The following is a 24,515-nucleotide window of genomic DNA, read 5'->3' as shown; positions in this document are numbered from 1 at the left end:
CCACTGTATACTTTCCTGTTCAGGACTCCTAGAGCCCCATCCTCTCTCCTCCCAGCAGGATGCCTGTCGGAGCATCAGTGACCTCGTGGGATGGATGAGAAATGGAGGTCTGCAGAGGCAAAGATATTCGTCCCAGGTCACCTGGAGCACGAACACCGGTCTCCCATTCATGTCTTCGGATTCCAGTCCATGCTCCTTCCTGCTTCCCAGTGCCGGGCCCCAGGCCTGAGCTTTAGAAGTGAGGCCAGGCCTAGAAGAGGAAGTAGGAGTCCTTGGCCAGGCCTGCGTGCAGCAAGTACCCAGCCACGTCCTTGGTAAACTCGGCTGATCCACAGACCAGAGCGAATGGCTTTCTCCGACAGGTGCTGACCAGTTCTTCAAGCAGGTCCTGGTCCAGGCGGCCAAAGCGGGTCCTGTCCCGGTAACTCCAGGGGAGCTGCTCCAGGGAGTTCTCCTGGGAGGATGAGAGACGGGGGGGTGACTCCTGGGCATCCTCAGAGTTCACACAGTCAGCTCCTCTCTGCCAAACAAGGAACCTGAGCCAGAGGGGATGGGGGGAAGCATGCTTCACCCAGCCCCACCATAGGCCAGGTACTTCCTTCCACGTGGACTCAGGTCACCCTCACAGAAGCCTGTGGACCAGTAAGCACAGGTGAGGCACACGGAGGAGGAGGGATGTCCCTGGGACACATGATGATGTGGGGCAGCAGTGGGATCAGACTGTGGGTCCCATCATTTCCACTGCCTCCCAGGGGCTGCTGTCCCTGACACTCTGGAGGGAATGTTTTCTCACCATGACTGTGGGTCTCCCAGCATCTTTCCAAGGTTATTTATCACCATCACTCTCAGAGCATAACTTTTGTGCATTTAAGTTTTCGATTCACTTGTTGAGTTAACCAATGTCTACTGAGTGGACTCGATGGACATGAGTTTGCGCAAGCTCTGGGGAGTTGGTGATGGACAGGGAAGCCTAGGGTGCTGTAGTCCATGGGGTCACAAAGAGTCGGACACGACTGAGCAACTGAACTCACTGACTGAGTGGACTGTGCCTGGCTCTGTGCTAGGCAATGGGGACAGGATAGCTGCTCCAGGCAGACAGGGCTCCTGGCCTCATCTGGCTGTGCAACAGCGATCCCAGGCTGCCTTAACCAAGAGAGGGGTTTATTTCTCTCACATGGGGAGGCTAGCGGTAGCATTCCAGGGGTGTATGAGGCCCCAGGCTCTTTCTCGTTCTGTTCCTCTAGCCTTAGCTTCTGGCTTTTATCCCCAAGGTTACAAAAGAAAATCTCCACTACCAGTTGACTTGGAAAAATTTCTTTTAAGTAAATATTTTCTGGAAGTATAACATATGTATACATATGTCATATATTGTATATGTATTGACAGTTTGGAGAATTTTGACAAAAGAGAGGAAGCCATGTAACCAGCATCCAAAACAAATAAAACCCCAGCAGAACAGGGCTGTCACCTCTGCAGATGCTATTGAGGTGAAGCTGAGAGACAGGATGGAGAGGGGGTGTTGGGGCTGGAATGCAAGCTTTGCCACCAATTTCTGGTGAGTGACCATGACCTCTCGGAGCTACCGTGATGAGTGATGAGCGCGGGGTGATTGAGAAACCCTGAAAGAGGCTCCATGAGAACAGGCCTAGAATCCCAGGTGCGCTCAGAGCCATCAGACCCCGAGGGCCTCTGAGCACAGTGCTCTGCTGCTCACAGCCGATCCTCTCTGATGATCCGAACCTTCTTGTGTGCCCTTTGTGCTCTGACCTGTCCAACGGGCCCCCTCGAGGGCAGGAACCAGTAGGGCCCACTGGCCTTGCCCCTCCTTCCCACTGCCCAATCCTCCCTTCCTCCCTGACCAGTTCATTCAGTGAGGCTCACCCTGACTGTACACACCAAGGGATGCATGGGATCTGGTTGCTGCTCAAGTGGGGAGGGGACCCTCAACAACGAGGATGCAGTGGGGTGGGTGAAGGAGAGCCTGGGCCGTGACAGCAGAAACATCTACACCAGCCTGGAGGCTCAGGGAAGCTCCCAGGATGGAATTACACCTCGGCAGAGAGATGTGAGGGATGAATGGGCATTAGCTTAAGAAGTGGGAAAAAGTGCTCCCTGTGGGGGAACAACACGCACAAAGGCAGAAAAGCATGGAGCATTCGCAACCACGGGCAGACCAGTGACGCCAAACGCAGCATGCAGTGGATGGAGGAGGGCCAGGGTGCGAGGCTGCAGAGGGCTGGCACATAGTCCTGAGAGCCGTGGGGAGCCAGGGAAGGGCAGGAAGCGGGGTGGCGATGTGGTCAGAGCTGCCCTTCCAGCGACAGGATGAAGGACAAATGGGCAAGAAGTGGCCTGAACAGGAAGACCCTTGATGAGGCTGTCACTATGGCCCAGGCAGCTGGAGAGGAGGGAGCACGGACAGGCAGGAGGCCCCACTCACTCCATCCTCCCCCGCCTGCCCTTGCTTCTGACAGCCAGCCCACTCGCCTGCCCAACCCCAGGGCACCGCATCGTCAAACCCTGGCCCAAGGTAGAAGGTCCCGTACTGCTGGTGAACTTTGACTCTGCCCTCAAGCCCAGGCTCAAATGCCATCTGCTCTATGAAGCCCTCTCTGCTGGCTGCCAGCACCCTGAACACACTCCACAGCACCAACTCCCGTGCTGTTTTACACCAGCAAGCAAGAAAACCATGGCCTCTCCACCAACTTGCTGTGCTACCTTGGGCAAGGTTCTTAACCTCTCTGCGCCTCAGTTTCCACATTCATTAAAAGGCCATGATGGAAGTACAAGCCTCTAAAGATTTTGGTGGGGACTATATGAGTTAACACACATACAGTGCTTAGAACAGTGCCAGGCACAGAGAAAGTGCTCGATGAAGGGAAGCCCTGTCAGCCGTCTCTGTGGCTGTCTCCACATATATAGGTGAGCCCCTAGAGGCCAGGAAGAGGGCATCTTCCTTTTGAAGCAGGACTGGCCCTTCGCTCACCCCTCTCCCCTTGGCTGTCCACTAGCCCTCTGCTCCATCTCTGACCGTGGGTATTGCTGTGGCTGCTCACGCTCACCAAGCAGGACATCCTGGGTGATCAGGCCACTGAGCATTCCTCCTGATAGACAGGCCTGTGGACTCTGGCTCCTGGGGACCTCAGGATCTCTGGTTTCCTGACAGCCTCCCACCCACAATGTCGAGGATCACGGAAGCCTTTAGGGACACTCTAAAGCTGCCTCCGGAGTTAACTGATGAGAAGGGTGCTCCAAAGTACAGGGCAACGAGGCTGACCCTGAGCAGGAGAATGGAGGGGAGACACCAGCAGGGGACCCCAACCCAGGGTGTGCAGGAAAGAGAAACGAAGCTACAGACTAGGGGAAGGCACACGCACAAAGATAGCTGAAGGCCTAGCTCGAGGTAAGGGGCGAGACAGCCCCCAGCCCCGTGCCGTGGCCCTGAGGGGAGGGCCCGGAGGGGTGCCTGGAATGAAGGGCGGGACAGGGAACCAAAGGGAAGAGGGCTCAGGAAGCAAAGCCATTTCTAGCTAGAGTGGCTGGGGCTTGCACGGAAGAGAGATGTGGAAAAAACCCTAACAAATGCCAGGAACTCGGGTCCAGTTTACTCCACCAGCTGTTGACAGGGTGAGCGCCTCCTCCGTGCCTGGCACTGGGTGGAGCACTGAGAGACTGGTAACCGAGAAATATGTCCCTGCCTCAATCAGCTATGACAGCCAGAGGCCGTCTGTGCCTGGCCCACTGCTTCCATCACCAGGCCCCTTGCCCACACAACGGAGGATGCCGGAGGGTGGATGGCAGGCAGCAAAGCATGCTGGGTGAGAGCTGGTGCTCTGGAAGCAGTCAGCCTTGGGCTCAGCTCCTGGCCTCACCCTGTCTGGCAGCATGTCGCAAGCTGGTGCCTTCACCTCTGCGCGTCAGCTTCCTCATCTGCATGACGAACGCTGACGCTGTGGGTGCACCAGCGGCGAGAATGATTATTACGGCCCGGGTGAGAGAGCCCACAGCAGGCCCTTGGGAGGGGTGCAAAGGGGCAGCAGAGTCTCCATCAGGGACAGAAGTCATCCCCTGGGCTCACCTGGCTGAGGACAAAGAAGGTGCGGACATTCCAGAAACGGGCCTGCTCCTGGAGGAAGGGTTTCAGGTAGATGTCCTCAAAGGTCTTGAAGCAGCCGACCAGGGTGATGAAGGTCTCATCCTCTGCGTTGTCTGTGATGCTCTGGAGGATGGGCACCATGGGGGCCAGGCCGGTGCCAGCAGCCAGCATGAGGAGCTCCCCGTACTGGGGAGCAAGACGGTGCATGACAGGGCTGGGTTGGGAAGGGGTCTTACCCCACCTACCAACTATGGGGCCTTTTCCTGGGCATGCTTGAACTGGACGGTACTGTCCTTCTGGGGTGTCCTGCCCATCTGAGTTCCCTCTCTACCCTCTCCCGGGAACCCTCCGTGCCTGTGAGCTATAGCTTGTGAGGCCTATGGAACAGAAATCATGGAATTTGGGGGCTGCAAGGAAAAGCAGTGGTGCAGCCATCCTACAAATGCCTGGCTGCCTTCTAAAGCATCCCCACGGGACTCTGCTTACACACTTCTGCTGACAGGCAGCCCAGTAGATCAAACCAGCCAATCTTAAAGGAAATCAACTCTGAATACTCATTGGAAGGACTGATGCTGAAGCTCCAATCCTTCGGCCACCTGATGCGAAGAGCTGACTCATTGGAAAAGACCCTGATGCTGGGAAAGATTAAAGGCAGAAGGAGAAGAGGGTGACAAAGGATGAGATGGTTGGATGGCATCACTGATTCAATGGACATGAATTTCGGCAAACTCTGGGAGATGGTGAGGCTCAGGGAAGCCTGACTGCAGTCCGTGGGGTCGCAAAAAGTCAGCCATGACTTGGTGGCTGAACAACAAGCCCACTACTTCCCAAGAAGTCTGCTGTATTACAAGCTGACTCCCCTTGCCCGGGAGGGCTTCTCATCTCAATGACCTGAAACCTGCTCCAGCCAAAGCTTTGCCCACCACCTCCATCCTGGCCCTGCCCTCTGGGCTGCTTCCTCTGCCCCAAGGCCACCTTGCAGAGATCTGAGGACCCTGGCTTGGACCCTGAGCCTGCTCTTCTCTAGACTAAATGAGATACTATACCTCAGTGCCTGGCACAGTGCTGGCCCAGACAGCCAGGCAATAAAGTGAGCTCCCAAGGAGTCCCTGTTCCATCAACTCCTCCTCGCCAAACCTGTTTCCTGGCTGAAGGTCTCTTTAAGATCAGTGCTGTGCAGGTTAGTGCGTGACCCGCACAGTGAAGTGTTCACCTCTATGCTTTGTCGGTTTCTGTGCGCGCAGTCCGAGTTTCCACTGCATGCCACACTACTGCATGGAATGCTTCTTGGACTACCAGGAGCCATGCAGATGTCGGGGTAAACCCTCAGCCCTATGATCTGGGCAAGTTCTTTCACTTCTCAGAGCCTTGGTTTCTTCACTGGTTTAAAAAAAAAATAGACCTCCGCAGAAGAGCACCTATCTCAGAACCGGCATGAGGATTAAAGAGATGACAAGTGCCTGGTACGGAGCCTGGGACCTCACGCAGCTACATTCCTGCCCCTCACTGAGCCCTACTGCTGGCCCGTCATCCTGCCCTGTGCTCCGATTCCCCCAGCCTCCAGTCACGGGGTCTGCCGTGTATCACCTCTTTCTCCCATCACTGCTCAGGCTTTCCTCTGGGGAGCCTCCCCTGAGATACAGGCGGGTGTTCCCACAGCCTTCAGCACCCGGCTCACCCTGTGTTGTTGCCATCAATCTGTGTGCCCGTCTCCCCATCAGACTGGGAGCGTCTGGAGGACAGGGCTCATCTGACCCACCTCTGGGCCGCCAGGGTCCATCCAGCACTGGCCTGGCCCCGGGTGAACCCCTATGAATGTCTGTGGAACAAATGCAAGACAGATGCTAACGTGGCAGTCTCAGGGCCGACGCGAGCCACCTGCCACGAAGCTGGCTGCAGAGTGGCAAGACTGGCTTGCACCCTGGCACCCACACAGGAGCAGAGCGGAGTCTCAGCCACAGTCTTAGCGGCCAAACATTGGTGCGCGAGATGCCATGTCCTTTCCTTCACAGCCGGGCCCTGTGCCCTCCCAAGATAGCAAGTGTGGGGCTTTCCCGAGGGGTCTGTGGATGCCAAGGTCATAAGACTGTTATGTCTGGGAAGATGGCCTGCAGGTATTTTTTTATTTCTTCCTTTAGCTTCTTTATATCTGCAGATTTTGTGGGGGTTAATGAACAGGTACTACATTTGTAATAAGGAGAATACCAGTAAAAGCTATTTTTAAATTATGCAAAAAGAATAGACACACAGACAGAGCAAACAAACTTGTGGGGACTTCCCTGGGGGTCCGGTGGTTAAGAGTCTGCGCTTCAAATGCAGGGGTGCAAGTTTGACCCTGGTGCAGGGACTGGGAGCCACAGGCCGCGTGGCATGGCCAAAAAAGAAAACAAACTTATGGTTACCAAGGAGGAAAAGAGACAAGGGATGAATCAGGAGTTTGGAATTAACATATACACTGCCATATATAAACTAGATAACCAACAGCGACCTACTGTATAGCACAGGAAACAATACTTAATATTTTGTAATAACCTATAAGGGAAAAGAATCTGAAAAAGAATGTATATGTATGTGTGTGTACATAACTGAATCACTCTGCTGTATACCTGAAGCTATCACAACATTGTAAATCAATTATACTTCAATTAAAAATAAAAGAATAGAGAGGAAGAATGATTCATTCTTTTCCATTTGTTTTGCTTTGTTTTCCTCATTATAAAGGTAATAGGTACTCATTGTGGGTAATTTGGAAAATATAATGAAGAAAATAAAAATCACCTATAATTCCACCACCCAGAGCTGCTAACATTTTATTGCTTTATTTAAAAAAATACTTTTTCTGTATAATCTAACTTAAGTTTCCTAGCTTGTTGTGTATTCAGTATTTTACTTAGTATTGGTCACTTACAGCATAAGCATCAGCATCATTTATAAACATAATTTTAAAATCCAGGATAGTAGTCTATCAAGTATCTGTAACCAGTGTACCTAATTGCTCTGCTGTTGGATGTTCAGCTGTCTCCAATTTCTTGCTATTATAAATAAGCTGCAATGAACCTGTGCAAGAAGAAGCATTTGGATTCTTTTCCATAGGACAGACTTCAGAAGCGGAAGCGCTGGGTCAAGGATGTGAAGCTTCCTGACTCCCAGTGGTGGTTTAGTTGTTCAGCTGAGTCCACCTCTTTGCAACTCCATGGACTGTGGCCCACCAGGCTCCTTTGTCCATGGGACTTCCCAGGCAGGAATACTGGAGTGGTTTGCCATTTCCTTCTCCAAGGGATCTTCCCAATCCAAGGACAGAACCCAGGTCTCCTGCACTGCAGGTGGTCTCTTGTATTGCAGGCAGATTCTTTGCAAACTGAGACACAAGGAAGTCCCAAGTCCCCAGAACATACTGTCAAGTTGTTTTCTTATATGCACCAGTTGATGAGAAACTACTGTTTTTTCCTAGGAATGTCAGGGGGGGACTTGAACACGCCATGAAGATGAGGGGAAGACCCCTTGGCCTGGGAGGCAGGGGACTTCCAAGCAGCAAGTCACAAGGTATACTTAGGGAGTGGTTTCCATAATCTTGCAAATGACTCATGAAACTGGAAAGAGATCTGAGAGTCAGCTGGCATACGGGCCCTACATGCCGAACTTAGTCTGAATTTTTCCAAGCAATGTTCAGGCATGGGTGGTTCTGGGACATGGGCAGTTTTGTTTCTTAGTACCTATCCCATCTCCTCCCATGTCCAACCCCAAGTATACTCTTGGCATTAGGTCTGGGCTCAAGAATGGCACAATGAGATTCTATGGCCTGAAACATGAGAACCGCAGTCCTGGAGGCTAAGCTGGCAGGGGTCTTCTGAGGACACAGCGTGGGCACTGACCTGGTTTGGTTTATAGAAGAAGCCTCCGAAGGGTCCTCTCCAGAAAGCTGTGTCTCCTGCTTTCCAGGACTTGACATACCGGGACATCAGCCCAGTCTGGTAGCACTGGAAGCAAACAAAAGGAGGCCTCACTGGGACAGGCACGCACTGCCAATACAAACCACGTCAGCCTCAAGCTCAGCACTTTACACGTGTTGTCTCATTTAATCCTTCTAATCATCCACGAAGTTAGTACTGTCAGCCCCTGTTCTCAGATGAGGCCCAGACCCTCATCTGAGAATGAGAGGGTCATTCAGGATGAGAATGACTATCAGCCTTAACCACAGAGGTCTCAGACCAAATAACCAGGGGCCACACAGGTGACATAACCAACTGAAGAATCAGGTAGGAGACAATTAATGGCACCCAGCAGTCTCAGCATCAGGCAGACAAGAGTGAATGGTGCGGACTAAGGTGAACCGGTGAGCGGATACTCTTTTTAAAGGAGGAAGCCACCTTGCAAACCCCAGTCCACAGTCCACAGGGCCAGTGATGCCAGACCTTCTGACTTTGGAAAAGGGGCAGGAAATCCATATTTTTAAGAAAATTTTCCCATTTTTGAAATGTTAGCAATTAATTCAAAATTTTAACACACTATACAGGCCAAAACCAAATATATTTGCAGGCTAGAGGCAGTCTCTGGGCCACTCACTTGCAATCTCTGCATATCCCTACACTGTCTCCTGGCTGGATGAAAAAAATGAAGGTTGTGGAGGGGATTCCTCCATGGGAGAAGGGCAGTATGCACTTGCTGGGTGCCCACCCGCTCTGTGCTAGGCACTATGCTGGGGCTGCAGGGAAGACAGCTGGACCTTAAGCTCCGTGAAAGCAGCCAGTGCCTGAATCATGGAAAGGACTTAAACATCTGAATGAACAAATCAGTAACCGAGATCAGGCCCTAGTTTAAGGAGCTCACAGTGTAAGAGGGACCTAAGCCTCAGACACACACAAGGCAGAGACACCCTAATGCCTGAGGAGGTGCAGTCACTTCCCGTGGAGTGGGACTGAGGAGAGCTTCCTGGAGAAGGAAGCAGTGGGGCTGGACCTTGAAGACTGGGTAGGATCAGACTCACTGGAGATGGGAGCAGACGGGCACAGGGAATTCTGGGCATCAGGTGTGGTATGCTCAGGGGTAGGACAGCCCAGGTCATGCTCTAGGAACAGCAAGTGGACACGATAGAGTAGGGGTCAGGGGGGAGCACTGGGAGAGAGGACTGGAAGAGTGTTTGGAGAAATTATAACCAGGCCTGAAGGAGAGACTGGGCTTTGGTCACCAGACTTGCTTTTAAGCACTCGCAGCCACTTCTGGTACCATTGCTGCCTTCCTTGGGCACCAAAAGCATAAAGCAAAGAACGTCCTTGGCTGACCTGGAAGAGGTCTGGGGAGGAGGCTACAGTTCTTCTAACTTGCTGAAAGATACATTTCAGCCTATGCCTTGTTTTGTGGCCCCGGTCCTGGGGAGGCACAGCCCCAGGGGTGGCCTTAGAAGCCCTACGGCATAGAGAGAACTCAAGGAGACAGGAAGGATTTTTCTGTGCTTTTGGCACTCACACAGAGCCTGGCACAGGGGAAACCCTCAAAACACATTTGTTAAACAGAACTGACACTGGACTTGTTCTTCCATTTGGGATCATATTACCCAAGAGGCCTTGGGACAATATCATCTCTCTGAGCTTTAGTTTCTTCATCTGCAAAGTGGGGAGAATATGATCTACTCTGCAGGGTGGTTACAAGGTTGAAATGAGGTAATTAAAGAGCTTGACGCAGTACCTGGAGCCCAGAAGGTGCCTGAGAAATGGGAGTTCCCCTTTCCTGTCTTCAAGGGAGCGTAAACCTTAGAAAACCCGCCTGCCTTCCCAATTTGCCAAGACATTTCCAGTTCTTCCCAGCCAGCGGCTTAGGGATAATTAAGCATCTCTCTGAAGAGAGGCTTTCCGGTAAACGAAGGAGAAAATCAGCCTTGCAGCTGGGAGTGATCCAGCTGCCCCGAAGTACTGTCTCTAGGCTTATCCTTTCAATAGAAACACACCCAGACAAGCAGCTTGGGGAAGTGGGCCATTTGGAGAGGATTTGTGGAATCTCCCAGACAGACAGTTGCGTGAAGGGATCCCATCCAAGCTTATGTTTGAGGGAATAAATACTTGAGCTCTGAAGGCAGGCGGGGAAGGCGGGAGCCATAGATGGTGCTGGGGACTTGGAATCAGGAGGCCAGGGCTTACCCAGCACTTGCACTTCTTACTACCCGGGGAGCCTCAGGCTCTTCTGGGGTCTCAGTTTACCTGTCAATGAAAGGGGGATAATTTCTGTCCTACAAGGGAGACAAAGGATGTGAACACCTATCTCTAGGATTCTGTTTGGGAAAAGATCTAGAGCTATGCATTAGGCCGACTCGTGAAACTGCTGGTTCCGTAAGTCAAAAAGGTTAGCGTGTCAGCAATTTCATGTAGTTCAACCCAATTATTTTTGCACGTAATTCGAACTTCATGACTTCTTATACATTTATTGCCTACTCCTTGGGTCTCTGGGGCATTCTGCATCCAGCCCACTTTGTTCATCTCATCTCTACCAACTGCCCAGCCCACCTTGGCTGCCCCCACAAGCACATCTCCCTCCACCACTCAGACTGAGTATAGTTCCCACCAGACCCTGCTCTATTTCACCTCTCCCTGCCTTTGGTTATCCAGCCCTGGAACGCCACCTCTAATCTGTACTCCTTCTTCAAGGCCCAACTCAAATGCCCTGGCCCCTGCCAACTCCTTCCATAAGGTAATTTCAGTTAGCTTGGTCCCCAAGGCACTCCATGTCCCATCTTTTGCCTGCACACCCGCTCTCTTCCAAGATGAATGACTGGAAGTTCCCTAAATCATGCCCCCCTTGGCTGCTGTATATACGTACTGCTCAGCACTCAGAGCTTCCTTCCTACTCCTGAGTTTAACACAGAGCTCACACGCACAGCTTCCTCAAGGAAGCCCAGCCCGCTTTCCCTGCGGCCCCAGGTGCCCTGAGCTGGGCTGGGGCCTGCAGCATCTACCACCTTGCAGTGTCCCACTGTGGCCCCATCTGAGGGTGGGCACTGGGTCTGACTCCCCTGGATGCCTGTGCCCAGCACACAGAAGGAGCCCATGACTTGGTTCCCCTTTCCCTGGCTCAGTACTCACGCTCCGGCAGTAGTAAGAAGGTGAGGAGGAAGAGCTGTACCCTTCTCAGTCCAAGCCTTTTGTCCATAAAATCTATTGGGAACATGCCCTCTGTTGGTGATGCGGCAGCCCCTTTTCCCTAGAAAAGGGGGTGAGAAAAAGCCACCCCCCTTGTCCCTGCTCTTCCCTTCAGCCAGCCTCCTTCCATGTGAATCCTGGCTTTTCCCACGTCAAAGGGAAGTGCCCAACCCCGACCAAGTTGGCAAATGGCGGTCCAATCCTTGGCTCTTAGAGCAACCATGTGAGTTGACTTACCTTGATTAAAACTTCAAAGTATCCTTCTGCATTGGCGGGGCTGATGGGCGTATAGGCTCTCTGAATTTCTAAGTCATCTACTGTCCCTCTGGGAAAGAGATGCACTTGATCAGGCAGTCAGCCGGTCATTCAACAAATCCTTAGAGTACCTAACCTGTGCCAGGCTGGTGAAAGTGAAGCTAGGGGCCCAACCATTCCAGTGGTCCTCACTGAGGGGCAGGCAAGGTGGAGCAGAAGACAAGAGTCCTGGGCTCCCCCATGACTGCATGCTGGCTGACAGACCCTGGGCAGGTCACTTAAACCTCCAGTTGCTCCTTCTGTAAAATGGGGACGATCACCCATGCCCCTGCTATGTGGTTCCATTGGGATTACAGATGAAAAGGTGCTTCAAAAAGCACACTGACAATGTGAGCTATTTTAGGACATCACTGAGGTTTTTCCTGACCTCTCCCTGACCATAGCATGATCAAGATAAAAACAGCTATGTTTAACAACTGTTTCAGTTCAGTTCAGTTGCTCAGTCGTGTCCGATTCTTTGTGACCCCATGAACTGCAGCACGCCAGGCTTCCCTGTCCATCACCAACTCCCGGGGTTCACCCAAACTCATGTCCGTCGAGTTGGTGATGCCATCCAACCTTCTCATCCTCTGTCATCCCCTTCTCGTCCTGCCCCCAATCCCTCCCAGCATCAGAGTCTCTTCCAATGAGTCAACTCTCCGCATGAGGTGGCCAAAGTACTGGAGTTTCAGCTTTAGCATCAGTCCTTCCAATGAACACCCAGGACTGATCTCCTTTAGGATGGACTGATTGGATCTCCTTGCAGTCCAAGGGACTCTCAAGAGTCTTCTCCAGTACCACAGTTCAAAAGCATCAATTCTTCGGTGCTCAGCTTTCTTCACAGTCCAACTCTCCCATCCATACATGACTACTGGAAAAACAATAGCCTTGACTAGATGGACCTTAGTCGGCAAAGTAATGTCTCTGCTTTCGAATATGCTGTCTAGGTTGGTCATAACTTTCCTTCCAAGGAGGAAGCGTCTTTTAATTTCATGGCTGCAATCATCATCTGCAGTGATTTTGGAGCCCAAAAAAATAAAGTCTGACACTGTTTCCACTGTTTCCCCATCTACTTCCCATGAAGTGATGGGACCAGATGCCATGATCTTTGTTTTCTGAATGTTGAGCTTTAAGCCAACTTTTTCACTCTCCTCTTTCACTTTCATCAAGAGGCTTTTTAGTTCCTTTTCACTTTCTGCCATAAGGGTGGTATCATCTGCATATCGGAGGTTATTGAGATTTCTCCTGGCAATCTTGATTCCAGTTTGTGCTTCTTCCAGCCCAGCATTTCTCATGATGTACTCTGCATAGAAATTAAATAAGCAGGGGAAAAATATACAGCCTTGACATACTCCTTTTCCTATTTGGAACCAGTCTGTTGGTCCATGTCCAGTTCTAACTGTTGCTTCCTGACCTGCATATAGGTTTCTCAAGAGGCAGGTCAGGTGGTTTGGTATTCCCATCTCTTGAAGAATTTTCCACAGTTTATTGTGATCCACACAGTCAAAGGCTTTGGCATAGTCAATAAAGCAGAAATAGATGTTTTTCTGGAACTCTCTTGCTTTTTCCATGATCCAGCAGATGTTGGCAATTTGATCTCTGGTTCCTCTGCCTTTTCTAAAACCAGTTTGAACACCTGGAAGTTCACGGTTCACGTATTTCTGAAGCCTGGCTTGGAGAATTTTGAGCATTACTTTACTAGCGTGTGAGATGAGTGCAATTGTGTGGTAGTTTGAGCATTCTTTGGCATTGCCTTTCTTTGGGATTGGAATGAAAACGGACCTTTTCCAGTCCTGTGGCCACTGCTGAGTTTTCCAAATGTGCTGGCATATTGAGTGCAGCATTTTCACAGCATCATCTTTCAGGATTTGAAATAGCTCAACTGGAATTCCATCACCTCCACTAGCTTTGTTCGTAGTGATGCTTTCTAAGGCCCACTTCACATTCCAGGATGTCTGGCTCTAGGTGAGTGATCATACCATCGTGATTATCTGGGTCATGAAGATCTTTTTTGTATAGTTCTTCTGTGTATGCTTGCCACCTCTTCTTAATAACTTCTGCTTCTGTTAGGTCCATACCATTTCTGTCCTTTATTGAGCCCATCTTTGCATGAAATGTTCCCTTGGTATCTCTAATTTTCTGGAAGAGATCTCTAGTCTTTCCCATTCTGTTCTTTTCCTCTATTTCTTTACATTGATCGCTGAGGAAGGCTTTCTTATCTCTTCTTGCTATTCTTTGGAACTTTACATTCAGATGCTTATATCTTTCCTTTTCTCCTTTGCTTTTCACTTCTCTTCTTTTCACAGCTATTTGTAAGGCCTCCCCAGACCGCCATTTTGCTTTTTTGCATTTCTTTTCCATGGAGATGGTCTTGATCCCTGTCTCCTGTACAATGTCCATAGTTCATCAGGCACTCTATCTATCAGATCTAGTCCCTTAAATCTATTTCTCACTTCCACTGTATAATCATAAGGGGTTTTATTTAAGTCATACCTGAATGGTCTAGTGGTTTTCCCTACTTTCTTCAATTTAAGTCTGAATTTGGCAATAAGCAGTTCATGATCTAAGCCACAGTCACCTCCCAGTCTTGTTTTTGCTGTAGAGAGCTTCTCCATCTTTGGCTGCAAAGAATACAATCAATCTGATTTTGGTGTTGACCATCTGGTGATGACCATGTGTAGAGTCTTCTCTTGTGTTGTTGGAAGAGGGTGTTTGCTATGACCAGTGCATTCTCTTGGTAAAACTCTATTAGCCTTTGCCGTTTCATTCCGTATTCCAAGGCAAAATTTGTCTGTTACTCCAGGTGTTTCTTGACTTCCTACTTTTGCATTCCAGTCCCCTATAATGAAAAGGACATCTTTTCGGGTGTTAGTTCTAAAAGGTCTTGTAGGTCTTCATAGAACCGTTCAACTTCAGCTTCATCAGCGTTACTGGTTGGGGCATAGACTTGGATAACTGTGATATTGAATGGTACATTTAGCAAATACTACCACATGCCAGGAGCATTGGAATTAGAAAGGATCCTCAAAGGTGCCCTCATCCAAAGCTTGACCTGATGCATGAATCCACTGCATATTATCATCAAGGGGCCCGAAGGATAATCATGCAGACATGTTGTATTAAGTGCCTCTGATGCACCACGTATATTACAGGCAGTACCGCATTTATTGCAAACAGTAACCAAAATGAGGAAACCAAGGCTTAGAGAAGGGATGCCACTTGCCTGAGGTCACACAGCTAGGATCAAATGTAGCTCTGTCTGCCTCAGAGCCAGGTTACTTACCACTACTCCTCAGAGCTTCCCTGGGGCACCCAAGCACCCCTTTCTTGAACCCTACTATGTACAAAATTTTCTCCTCCAAGGTATGCAAAGATTAAAAAGGCTCATCCTAATGTATCAAAAATTGGGCAGAAACATTCAATAAATGCTTACAGAACAAAGAACTAACAGAACATGTGGCATGGCTTGGATGCAAAGGGCACGGTGACATTTGCTGTGACAGAGGTGAATCACAGGCACTCTCATCTGGGGAACCTCAGAAGGCCTCCTTGAGCTGGGCATTAAAAGATGAGCCAGCCACTAACACGTGAAAATGGGGACAGGAAGTAAAGGGAAGAACCTAGGCTGTGCTTAGTCACTCAGGCGTATCCAACTCTTTGCCACCCCATGGACTATAGCCCACCAGGCTCCTCTGTCCATGGGGATTCTCCAGGCAAGAATATGACAGTGAGTTGCCATGCCCTCCTCCAGGGGGAAAAGCTTAGAGGTAGTTTAATGTAGGGCAAGCCAGGAACTAGTGAGAGGGGCAAGCATGGGGGGTGGGCAGCAGAGAAGAACTTGGTAGACAAGGAAGCTGGGGCTGTGGGTTGGCGTGTTGCTGGGGAGGTGCTGTGGAGCACCAGAGGGGTCTGAATGAGGAGGGATGGGGGTGTCCTGAGAGTGACAGAGACAGTGGAGAGGGACCAGACCAGAGGCAGGCCGTTCTGGGCATCCCTGACTTATGGATGGAGAGTTTCTTGGGCTCTGACCTGTCCTGTGGCTCCTAAAGAAACAGTGACCTTTAAGGACCGGCCAGCCAGGCCACAGGCCAGAATGAGCTGTATATACACACCAGGGGTCCGTGTGAGGCAAGTGACCAGAGTGTGATGAGCAATGAGCTCTCCCCTGGTTTCCTTCCTGGCTACACCTTCTGTCTCCTTTGCTGGCTCTACCTCCTCTTGAAAACACTGTAAATGCTGGAGTTGCCAGGGTTCAGTCCTAACTCCTTCCTTCTTTCCATGTCCCACATGCTCCCAAAGGCCATCCCAGGGACAACGATATACCTGGATGCTTCCCAGATCCACGCCTGGAGCTCAGATCTCTCTGCTGAGCGTCAGGCTCAGAGAGCTGACTGCCTGCTAGATGCCTCCACCTGGAGGTCCCAAAGAGTCTTGTCCCTGGGTAGGTGGAGGTGGGGATTGAGGTGGAAGGAGAGGACAAAATTAAGCTGGGAGGAAGAAGGCAGTGCCGAAGAGTGAAGGGTGTAATTCGGGAGGCGGGCTGTCTGGGCTTGAACCCTTATTAGCTGTGTGAGACTGGGCAAGTCTCTTATTTTCAATGTCTGTCTCCTTTCTATCAACTGGTGCTAATTGTATGAGGTTAACGCCACAAGCTCTGGAGCTACACTGTTTGCTTTTGAACCCTAGCTCCAACAGCTGCCAATTGTGTGATCTTGGGGAAGTTATTAAACCTCTCTGACTTCAGTTTCCCCTCTGGTATGATAACGGTGCCTACCACCCAGGATTTTGTGAACAATAAATAAGCTCATATATGTATAAATAATGCTCATATGTGCATAAACTGTATGAAAAAAGTGTTATTATTATTTATCATGAAAATACATTATCTAGGTCAATTCCAAGAGCCCTCTAAGTCATGTATCACAGTGTTTACCCTGAAGATGACAAATGGAGGCATTAGGAAGGTTAAGCAAGTTGCCCTAGACCACAGTGCTAACAAATGGCAGAGCACGGCTGCAAAACCTGGGTCCTCCCACTACCTGAGTGTAGTGTAGGACGGGGTCCTCCCACCATCTGAGCGTACCATAGGATGAGGTGCTCCCACCACCTGAGTTTACCGTAGGATGAGATCCTCCCACCACCTGAGCGTACCATAAGATGAGGTCCTCCCACTACCTGAGCATACCATAGGATGAGGTGCTCCCGTCACCTGAGTTTACCGTAGGATGAGGTCCTCCCACCGCCTGAGTGTAGTGTAGGATGAGGTCCTCTCACTACCTGAGTGTACCATAGGACAGGGTCCTCCCACTGCCTGAGTGTAGCGTAGGATGAGGTGCTCCCACCACCTGAGTGTACCATAGGATTAGGTGCTCCCATCACCTGAGTTTACTGTAAGATGAGGTGCTCCCACTACCTGAGTGTAGCGTAGGACGGGGTCCTCCCACTACCTGAGCTTACCATAAGATGAGGTCCTCCCACTACCTGAGTGTAGCGTAGGATGAGGTGCTCCCACTACCTGAGTGTACCATAGGACAGGGTCCTCCCACTGCCTGAGTGTAGCGTAGGATGAGGTGCTCCCACCACCTGAGCATACCATAGCATGAGGTCCTCCCACTACCTGAGTGTACCATAGGATGAGGTGCTCCCATCACCTGAGTTTACCATAAGATGAGGTCCTCCCACTACCTGAGTGTAGTGTAGGATGAGGTCCTCTCACTACCTGAGTGTACCATAGGACAGGGTCCTCCCACTGCCTGAGTGTAGCATAGGATGAGGTGCTCCCACCACCTGAGTTTACCGTAAGATGAGGTGCTCCCACTACCTGAGTGTAGCGTAGGATGAGGTCCTCCCACTACCTGAGTGTAGCGTAGGATGAGGTCCTCCCACTACCTGAGTGTAGCGTAGGACGGGGTCCTCCCACTACCGGAGTGTACCATAGGACAGGGTCCTCCCACTGCCTGAGTGTACCATAGGACAGGGTCCTCCCACTGCCTGAGTGTACCATAGGATGAGGTGCTCCCACCACCTGAGTGTAGTGTAGGACGGGGTCCTCCCACTGCCTGAGTGTAGCGTAGGATGAGGTGCTCCCACCACCTGAGCATACCATAGCATGAGGTCCTCCCACTACCTGAGTGTACCATAGGATGAGGTGCTCCCATCACCTGAGTTTACCATAAGATGAGGTCCTCCCACTACCTGAGTGTAGCGTAGGATGAGGTGCTCCCACTACCTGAGTATACCGTAGGATGGGGTCCACCCACTACCTGAGTGTAGCATAGGACGGGGTCCTCCCACTACCTGAGTGTAGCGTAGGATGAGGTGCTCCCACCACCTGAGCATACCATAGGATGAGGTCCTCCCACAACCTGAGTGTACCGTAGGATGAGGTGCTGGCCAGGCTGCAGGCCGAGCTGGCTGTTCCCGGGTAGTGCAAACCGGACAAGGTAGGTGTCCTTGGTGAGCCTGTCCACAGCACTGATGAGGAAGGCCAGGAAGGTCTCTGGGCTCAGCTTGGAAGGGCAGCTCTGTAATAGGAAAAGATTCACCAGCTAGAATCTGGGACTCAAGAGACAGACAAGCCTCCACGAGCTTACTCCCTACAAGGAGCGGCTATTGTGGTTGACAAGTTTTCTGTATAATCGTGCAGTCCCACCTTCCTTCCCTTTCAGGCTCTAAGAACGCCAGAGCACTTTACAACAAGGTCACCCTGCTCTGAAGCCTGCCACGGTTCCTCTCAGCCCCAGGATGAAGCACAAGGTCCTTAGTTGGACACTCTAGTGCCTGTGGATGGGTCCTGAGTCTCATTTTACCTCCCAAGCATCTAGTGTCAGACCTTTCTCTGTTCCCCACAAGAACACCTTGTGGATTCCAACCTGTAAGTCTTTATTCGCTCAAGCTGTGTCCTCCATCCAGAACACTCATTTCCAATGTATGGAAAACCCACCTATCCTTGAAACCTGCTAAAATCTAGTATGCAGATTTAGAAACTGATGGGACCTTAAAGATGACCTAATCCAATACCCTTATTTCACATGTGGGGAAACGGAGGCCCAAGTGGTAGTGACTTATTTGTACAAAGTCACCATCATGAGCAGGGGTTCAAATTCATGTCTTCTAAGTCTCAGCTCATTGTTCTTAATATTCCACCCACCCCCAAACCTCTTCCAGGAAGTCTTCTCTGACTGCCCCAACTCACAGATCCCATTCCCCTGAAAATGCACCCACCCAATTCACTCCTGGGACCTTCCCTCACTATACCCCCCATCCCCTACTCACCAACTCAGGGTCAGGCTTTGAACCTGGATCAGTCTGCTTCATTAGGCCCACTCTTTTCTCTCTGCTGCAGAGTCAGAGGAAGCTCCCTTGAGCAGGTACACCATACAGGGCTGAGGTCAGGAAGATGCCGACACCTGGCCCTCCTGACTGAGGAGCACCCCCCCTTACCTGTGTCTCTTCCCTACTCAGCAGGCTCCTGTCCTTGTTGGCTCGGGCAGCCTCCCACCTTGCCAGGTCTCGCTGGTAGACATCAAACACACAGGGCGAGCAGCCACTGCCGCAGCACTGCGAGGGCAAAGGCTCTACCGGTCGAAGCTGCAGCCAGGCTTCCTCTTCGTCACCTTCCTCCCCCTGGTCCATCATCAGTGGAGCTTGATCAGATACTCTTCCCAGAGCAGGCCCAGGCCCTGCTCCCTTGCCAGCCTGGAGGAGGGAACACGTGTGCTTACACTCTGGGCATCTCTATTCCACTGGTTCTCCCCGAGGCCAGCAGGTGCCAAGCTCCACGTGAGCATAGGATGAGTCAGTCCTGGGGTCTGCTGTCTGAGGGGAAGGAGGCAGACAGGCACAATAATCCCAACAGGCAACCACGGTTTCTTGACCTCTTCCCGTGCTCTGAGTGCTGGATCAAGATTACAAAGAAAATCTCACAACATTGTTCATCAGCTATACTCTAATATAAAAGCAATATAAATAGGAAAAAAGATTACATAGAAAATTTCACTGAACTTTTAAAATATTTTAAATGATGAAGTAAAACAACTATGTACAATTGAAAAATTGTTATAAAAGAGCCATTTCATAACCACTACTCACTCAAGTAAAAAGAACCTTGCTGGCATCCCAGAAGTCGCACATTTGTGTCCTTTCTGATCACACCTCCACCCCCCATAACCACTATCGGGTCCCTTGCTTTGCTTTACTTGTGCCACCTCTGTTTGCAATTCTATCCACAATTTATCAGATTTGCTTAGTTTTTACCTTTGTATGAACAGCTTCCCAGGTGGCTCAGTGGTAAAGAATCTGCCTGCCAAGCAGGAGACTCGGGTTGAATCCCTGCATCGAGGAGAAAAAGAAATGGCAACCCACTCCAGTATTCTTGCCTGGAGAATCCCAGGGACAGAGGAGCCTGGTGGGCTACAGTTCATGGGGTCACAAGAGTCAGTCACAACTTAGCAACTAAACAACAACAGTATCGTATGAAACATATCCTCTGTGCCTAGTTTCCTTCACGCAGTATTGTTGGCAAATCATCTACCAAATTGCTGCATTTTATTTAATCTTTACAACAGGGCCAGTCCTGGAGGTGCCATTTTATGGATGGGCAAACTGGAGTCTGAAGAGGTTTAATAACCTACCCAGGGTCACACGCGTGCGTGCTGTCACTTCAGTCATGTCCAACTCTTTGTAACCCTATGGACTGTAGCCCGCCAGGCTCCTCTGTCCATGGAATTCTCCAGGCAAGGATACTGGAATGGGTTGCCGTGCCCTTCTCCAGGGGATCATCCTGACCCAGGGATCGAACCTGCATCTCTTGCGCCCTCTGCATTGGCAGGCAGGTTCTTTACCACTAGCACGACCTGGGAAGCCCTACCCAGGTCACATGGTTCCATGAAGGATGGCACCGGGACTTGAACTCTGCTCTGTCTGGTCTCAGAACAGACTGTTCTTCAGTAACAGGAAAACAGCAGAAGGAGGTCACGATGGTCCAGGTGAGAGTTGATCTGGATCAGGACAGTTTCAGAGAAGATGAGAGGACAGGGGACAATGAGAGAAATCCTGAAGCAGGAATTAACAGAACACAGAGACCAACGGATGTGAGGTGAGCAGGTGATGGGGAGAGAGGGCTGAAGGGACATCCAAGTGTGCGGCTTGGATCCTTAGATGGATAGTGGGCCCCAAAGGAGTTGAATTTTAGAGGAAAGAGGGAGGGAAATGGTAAGTTCAGTGAGAGGTACACTGAATGCCTGTGGGGCATCCAAGGGCAAAATCTAGTTCCATTTGGAGTAAGCAGGTCTAGGAACCTGAATCTAGAGACAGAACTCTGCGTAATGGACAAGGAAGGGATGGGCTGGTAGAGAGCAGGCTGGAGCCTCTGCAAAGCCCTGCCTGGCTTCCTGTAGCACTCACGGCACTTGGTCCAGCCCTGCTCATGGTAGGTGCTCAATAAACGCTCTTCCAGTGAATGAATCTCCGCCCCATCGCCTTTCACACTGTTCAGAAATTACAAGTTTACATGTCTTTCTCTTTTGAGATTGTGAACTGCTTGAGGGCAGAGACCTGCTTTTTATTCATTTTATAAAATGGCACAGTGTATACTTTAAAATACGCATGTTATATGAAAGGAAGAACGGAAGGAAAGGAACTTGGTTTCAGGGCCATTAGGTAAATATGGAAAGACAGACCAGGGAGGAAAATTTAAATGGTTATGATTTATTTTGAGATGTTTCTGTGAGGGCAGTTGGGGATTTATCAAGGTTTTCTGTATTTATATGTGGAACGCTACAGTTCATATAGAAATAGAGCTGTCATCTCACTTTCAAGGAAACTATTCATTTAAAATCCCACAGGCAAATCAAAGTAAAGGGGAGGGTCTTCTCCCCCTTTTGTCTGAGAACAGAACTTAGGGGAAATCTGATGTCACAGAACATTACCTAAAATGCAATTACGACTAAAAACTGCAGTTTTTGCTATCCTCCCATTCATTCGAAACTTACTGGGCAGGGGCTGCTGAATGAGGTGCTGGGACACTCGTCTATGTCCTGGAGGAGCTCCTGGCCTGGAGGAGTCAGACACTAAACAGATAATAACTGGGAAAAGAACAGAGGTCGCTTGCTGGGCCAGTCTGTCCCAAGCACTTTGCACTGTCTCACTCTGCTCCCAGCAGCCATAGGTAAGGAGGCCATGCCTTCCTTATTTCACGGAAAACTGCGGCCAGGAAGCCAGAAGTGGCAAGGTTAGTGCATACGCCTGGTCTCGTTAGACTCCAGGATACTCTTTCTCCCTAGATTTCGTGCCTCTGTAGGGCAGAGGAGGGTGTCTTCATCTCCAATTCCCAGTGGGCTGGGCTGGCACACCCACCTTGCCAAACTGCCATTGAATTTTATGGGCCCCTTGGAGCCTCCCAAGGGCAGTAGCTTCATGGGTGAATGCTAGAATCAAGGTGTGGGCCAAGTCTGTGGAAAAGCGAGGAGCAGACCACTAAGCCTGTCAGAGGACATGGAAATCCCGTTTCTTGGTTGCCAATCACTTCCCAGGAGTCCTAACTTTTATGATCTTTCCCACTTTTTCCACTTCCCACATCCATTTACACTAGAGTTGTCTATGGGCCCAAACGATGTGCTTCCAGTCTCCCCCAACACTACCCATCAGCACACCTGCCACCAGCTCTGACCACACCTGTCCCCTGCTTCGCAACCTTCAACAGCCCCCCACTGCCTACTACATACAATCCAGCCTTCCTGCCTGGTGCCCAACATTCTTCCTGGTCAGAACTTGCCCAAATTCTCTTACCACTTACTATCATTGATTTTAGAGGGGCAGTTCCTGTGTGTGCCACAAATCTCTCTTGTAAAGGAAAGGTTTCTCTTTAGAGGAAAGAAACCCTTCTTCTGCTGCTGCTGGTTCAATGATTTCAGGAAGGTTCCGCACGCTAAGACAAGTGTGGCGTCTTACTCTTCCTGCATTCCGCCGCCAAGCACAAGCCTGGCAGATGGAAGGCTCAGGCAAGCAGTGCGTGCTCAGTTTACAAACAAGACCTGGGAGCCAGGCGTAGCGCTCGGGGCTGGGATACAGCAGAGGTTAATACATGGGCTCTACCTTCACAGAGCTTCCAGACAAGAATGGTGCCACATCCGTTCAACTCATTCTTCTTACATATTATGTACCAGGTTTGTATTAAAAGTGAATGAGATCTGGTTTCCTCTATATGCTGATTTCTTACTCCCAAGAGGTTTGGGAGAAATAAAGTGAGCTAAGTTAACAGAAGGAGCTCTATTAACTGTAAACTGCTGTACAGTGTGAGAGTTATTTATCTATCTTTGCCTTAAATTTACTTTCTGGATTTTACTAATTCCACTTTCCCTGCTATTTTGGAAGTGAGTAGAGAAGTTGGCCATGTCAGTTATGAATTTTAAAGATCAGTTTCACATCTCCTCTCAGACTCTACTTTTTCAGTCTAAGAAGCCAGCCCTTGACACATGTTGCTTCTGCCTGGATGACTCTCCACACCCTCAGACCCTGCTTCAAGGTCACCTCCTCTCAGAGACACCCCCTGTACCACCCTCTTCTCATTTTCTAGCACAGCTGGCTTGGACCAGTTTCCTTGAAGTCAATTTTTCCTCAGACTGGGGTGGGAAAGGGGATGGTCTCAGGATGATATGAGCACATTAGATTCATTGCACCCTTTAGTTCTATTTTGTGGAATCAGGATATTCCGCCTTTACTTTAGGGTTAGGGTTTACATTCCTATGACAATCTAATGCCAGCTGCTGAACTGACAGCAGGCAGAGCTCAGGCAGTGATGCAAGCTGATGGGGAGTGACTATCCTGGGGGTTGAGGACCCCTGCTTTAGCCGGTACCCTATTTGCTTATTCATTACATTAGTATTGATTGTATTCAATACATTAGTATTGAATGTATTGATTCATTAAATGTATATTTACTATGTGCTCAGCATTGATTTAGAGGCAGACTTCACAACAATGAAGAAACAAAAACTCTTGCATTCATGGAGATCCTTGCAGTCATGGAGCTTATATTCCAGTGGGAATGTCATTAAGATAAAAATGAAAAATAGGCTATGTTCAGTGTTAAATACCAGAGGAAAACAACTGGGGGAAAGGGATATAAGTGTGTGTTGCAATTGTTATTTGGTTGCTTTCTGTCTGTATCTCCCACTTAAACTGTAAGCTCTACATCGCACATTCGTTTTATTCACCAGTGTAAACCCGCTACTCAACAGTGCCTGACACACAGTAAGCATTTCATAAATACCTACTGAGCAAGGAGCATGGTACCCCTCTGCCGCTCTGGCCCCGCTCCTAGGAGGCGAAAAGGGACATTCTGAGGAAAGAGGAGGAAATGAACTCATTCTGGGCGCTGGGGAGGAGGCTTGCAGTGTGCGAGGTCAGAGCGGCCCCAGCGTGGTGCAAAGGCCATGCTCAGCTTCCATGTCAGAAGTGGTGGACAGGGAAGGAAACTTACGGGATACCCACCACGTTCTGTGCGCTGCGCAGCTGAGCTAGTTTAGGCATTTCCATCCCTATTTTGAGGCTTCCAAGTGGGCAGAGTGGTAAAGAATCCCCCTGCCAACGCAGGAGACAGATCCTTCGGTCAGGAAGATCCCCAGGCGGAGGGAATGGCAACCCACTCCAGCATTCTTGCCTGGAAAATTACATGGACAGAGGAACCTGGCCAGCTACAGTCCATGGGGTCGCAAAGAGTTAGACTCGACTGAAGCACACAGACACATTCCTATTTTTACAGCGAGTGACTTTAAGGCTCAGAAGTACTCTGCCCAAGCTCCAATTGCTCGTAAGAAATCAAGGCTGTCGTGAGTTCAGGTTTTAAGTCCTGAAGCTCTCCTAGTTAGTTACAGCTCTCACCACAACCACTCACCTACCCTCCTGCGCTTCCCCTCAGGTAAAGATCTTGCAGGTTTCACTCCCACCCGGGGGAGGTGGGCAGGGTTCCACCTGTGAAAAAACGTGGACAGCCTGCG

General features: G+C 50.1%; 1 protein-coding gene across 5 annotated transcripts; it reads right to left on the bottom strand.

Moving 5' to 3' along the window:
- LOC128045130 (NADH-cytochrome b5 reductase-like) lies at positions 1 to 24,501 on the bottom strand. Of its 5 annotated transcripts, none has more exons than XM_052637602.1 (7): positions 24,413 to 24,501; positions 18,961 to 19,215; positions 17,893 to 18,041; positions 11,461 to 11,548; positions 7,969 to 8,073; positions 4,079 to 4,282; positions 1 to 454 (listed from the first exon to the last, which is right to left on the bottom strand). In XM_052637602.1, the coding sequence occupies exons 2-7, from the start codon at positions 19,153 to 19,155 to the stop codon at positions 251 to 253; spliced, it is 945 nt and encodes a 314-aa protein (XP_052493562.1). In that variant the 5' UTR covers positions 19,156 to 19,215; positions 24,413 to 24,501; the 3' UTR covers positions 1 to 250. The 5 variants fall into 5 exon arrangements, with proteins under 5 accessions (XP_052493562.1, XP_052493560.1, XP_052493561.1 ...); XM_052637600.1 differs by having other exon boundaries at positions 18,961 to 19,414; positions 24,413 to 24,458; XM_052637601.1 differs by having other exon boundaries at positions 18,961 to 19,414; positions 24,417 to 24,458.
- Between the last annotated feature and the right edge of the window lie 14 nt (positions 24,502 to 24,515).

The sequence above is a fragment of the Budorcas taxicolor genome, chromosome 3 (genome assembly GCF_023091745.1).
Source record: "Budorcas taxicolor isolate Tak-1 chromosome 3, Takin1.1, whole genome shotgun sequence".
NCBI classification, from domain to species: domain Eukaryota; kingdom Metazoa; phylum Chordata; class Mammalia; order Artiodactyla; family Bovidae; genus Budorcas; species Budorcas taxicolor.
The sequence above is the reverse complement of the archived record's forward strand: the minus strand, read 5'-3'. Positions and strand labels throughout refer to the sequence as shown.

What these genes read in the sequence shown, in the direction of transcription:
- LOC128045130 (XM_052637602.1), bottom strand. Translation starts at nt 19,155, where the DNA reads ATGATGGACCAGGGGGAGGAAGGTGACGAAGAGGAAGCCTGGCTGCAG. An exon ending in TGAGTAGGGAAGAGACACAG is followed by an intron (nt 18,042 to 18,960) that starts GTAAGGGGGGGT and finishes TTCCTATTACAG; the next exon opens with AGCTGCCCTTCCAAGCTGAG. An exon ending in CCTTCTTTGTCCTCAGCCAG is followed by an intron (nt 455 to 4,078) that starts GTGAGCCCAGGG and finishes TCATCCTCCCAG; the next exon opens with GAGAACTCCCTGGAGCAGCT.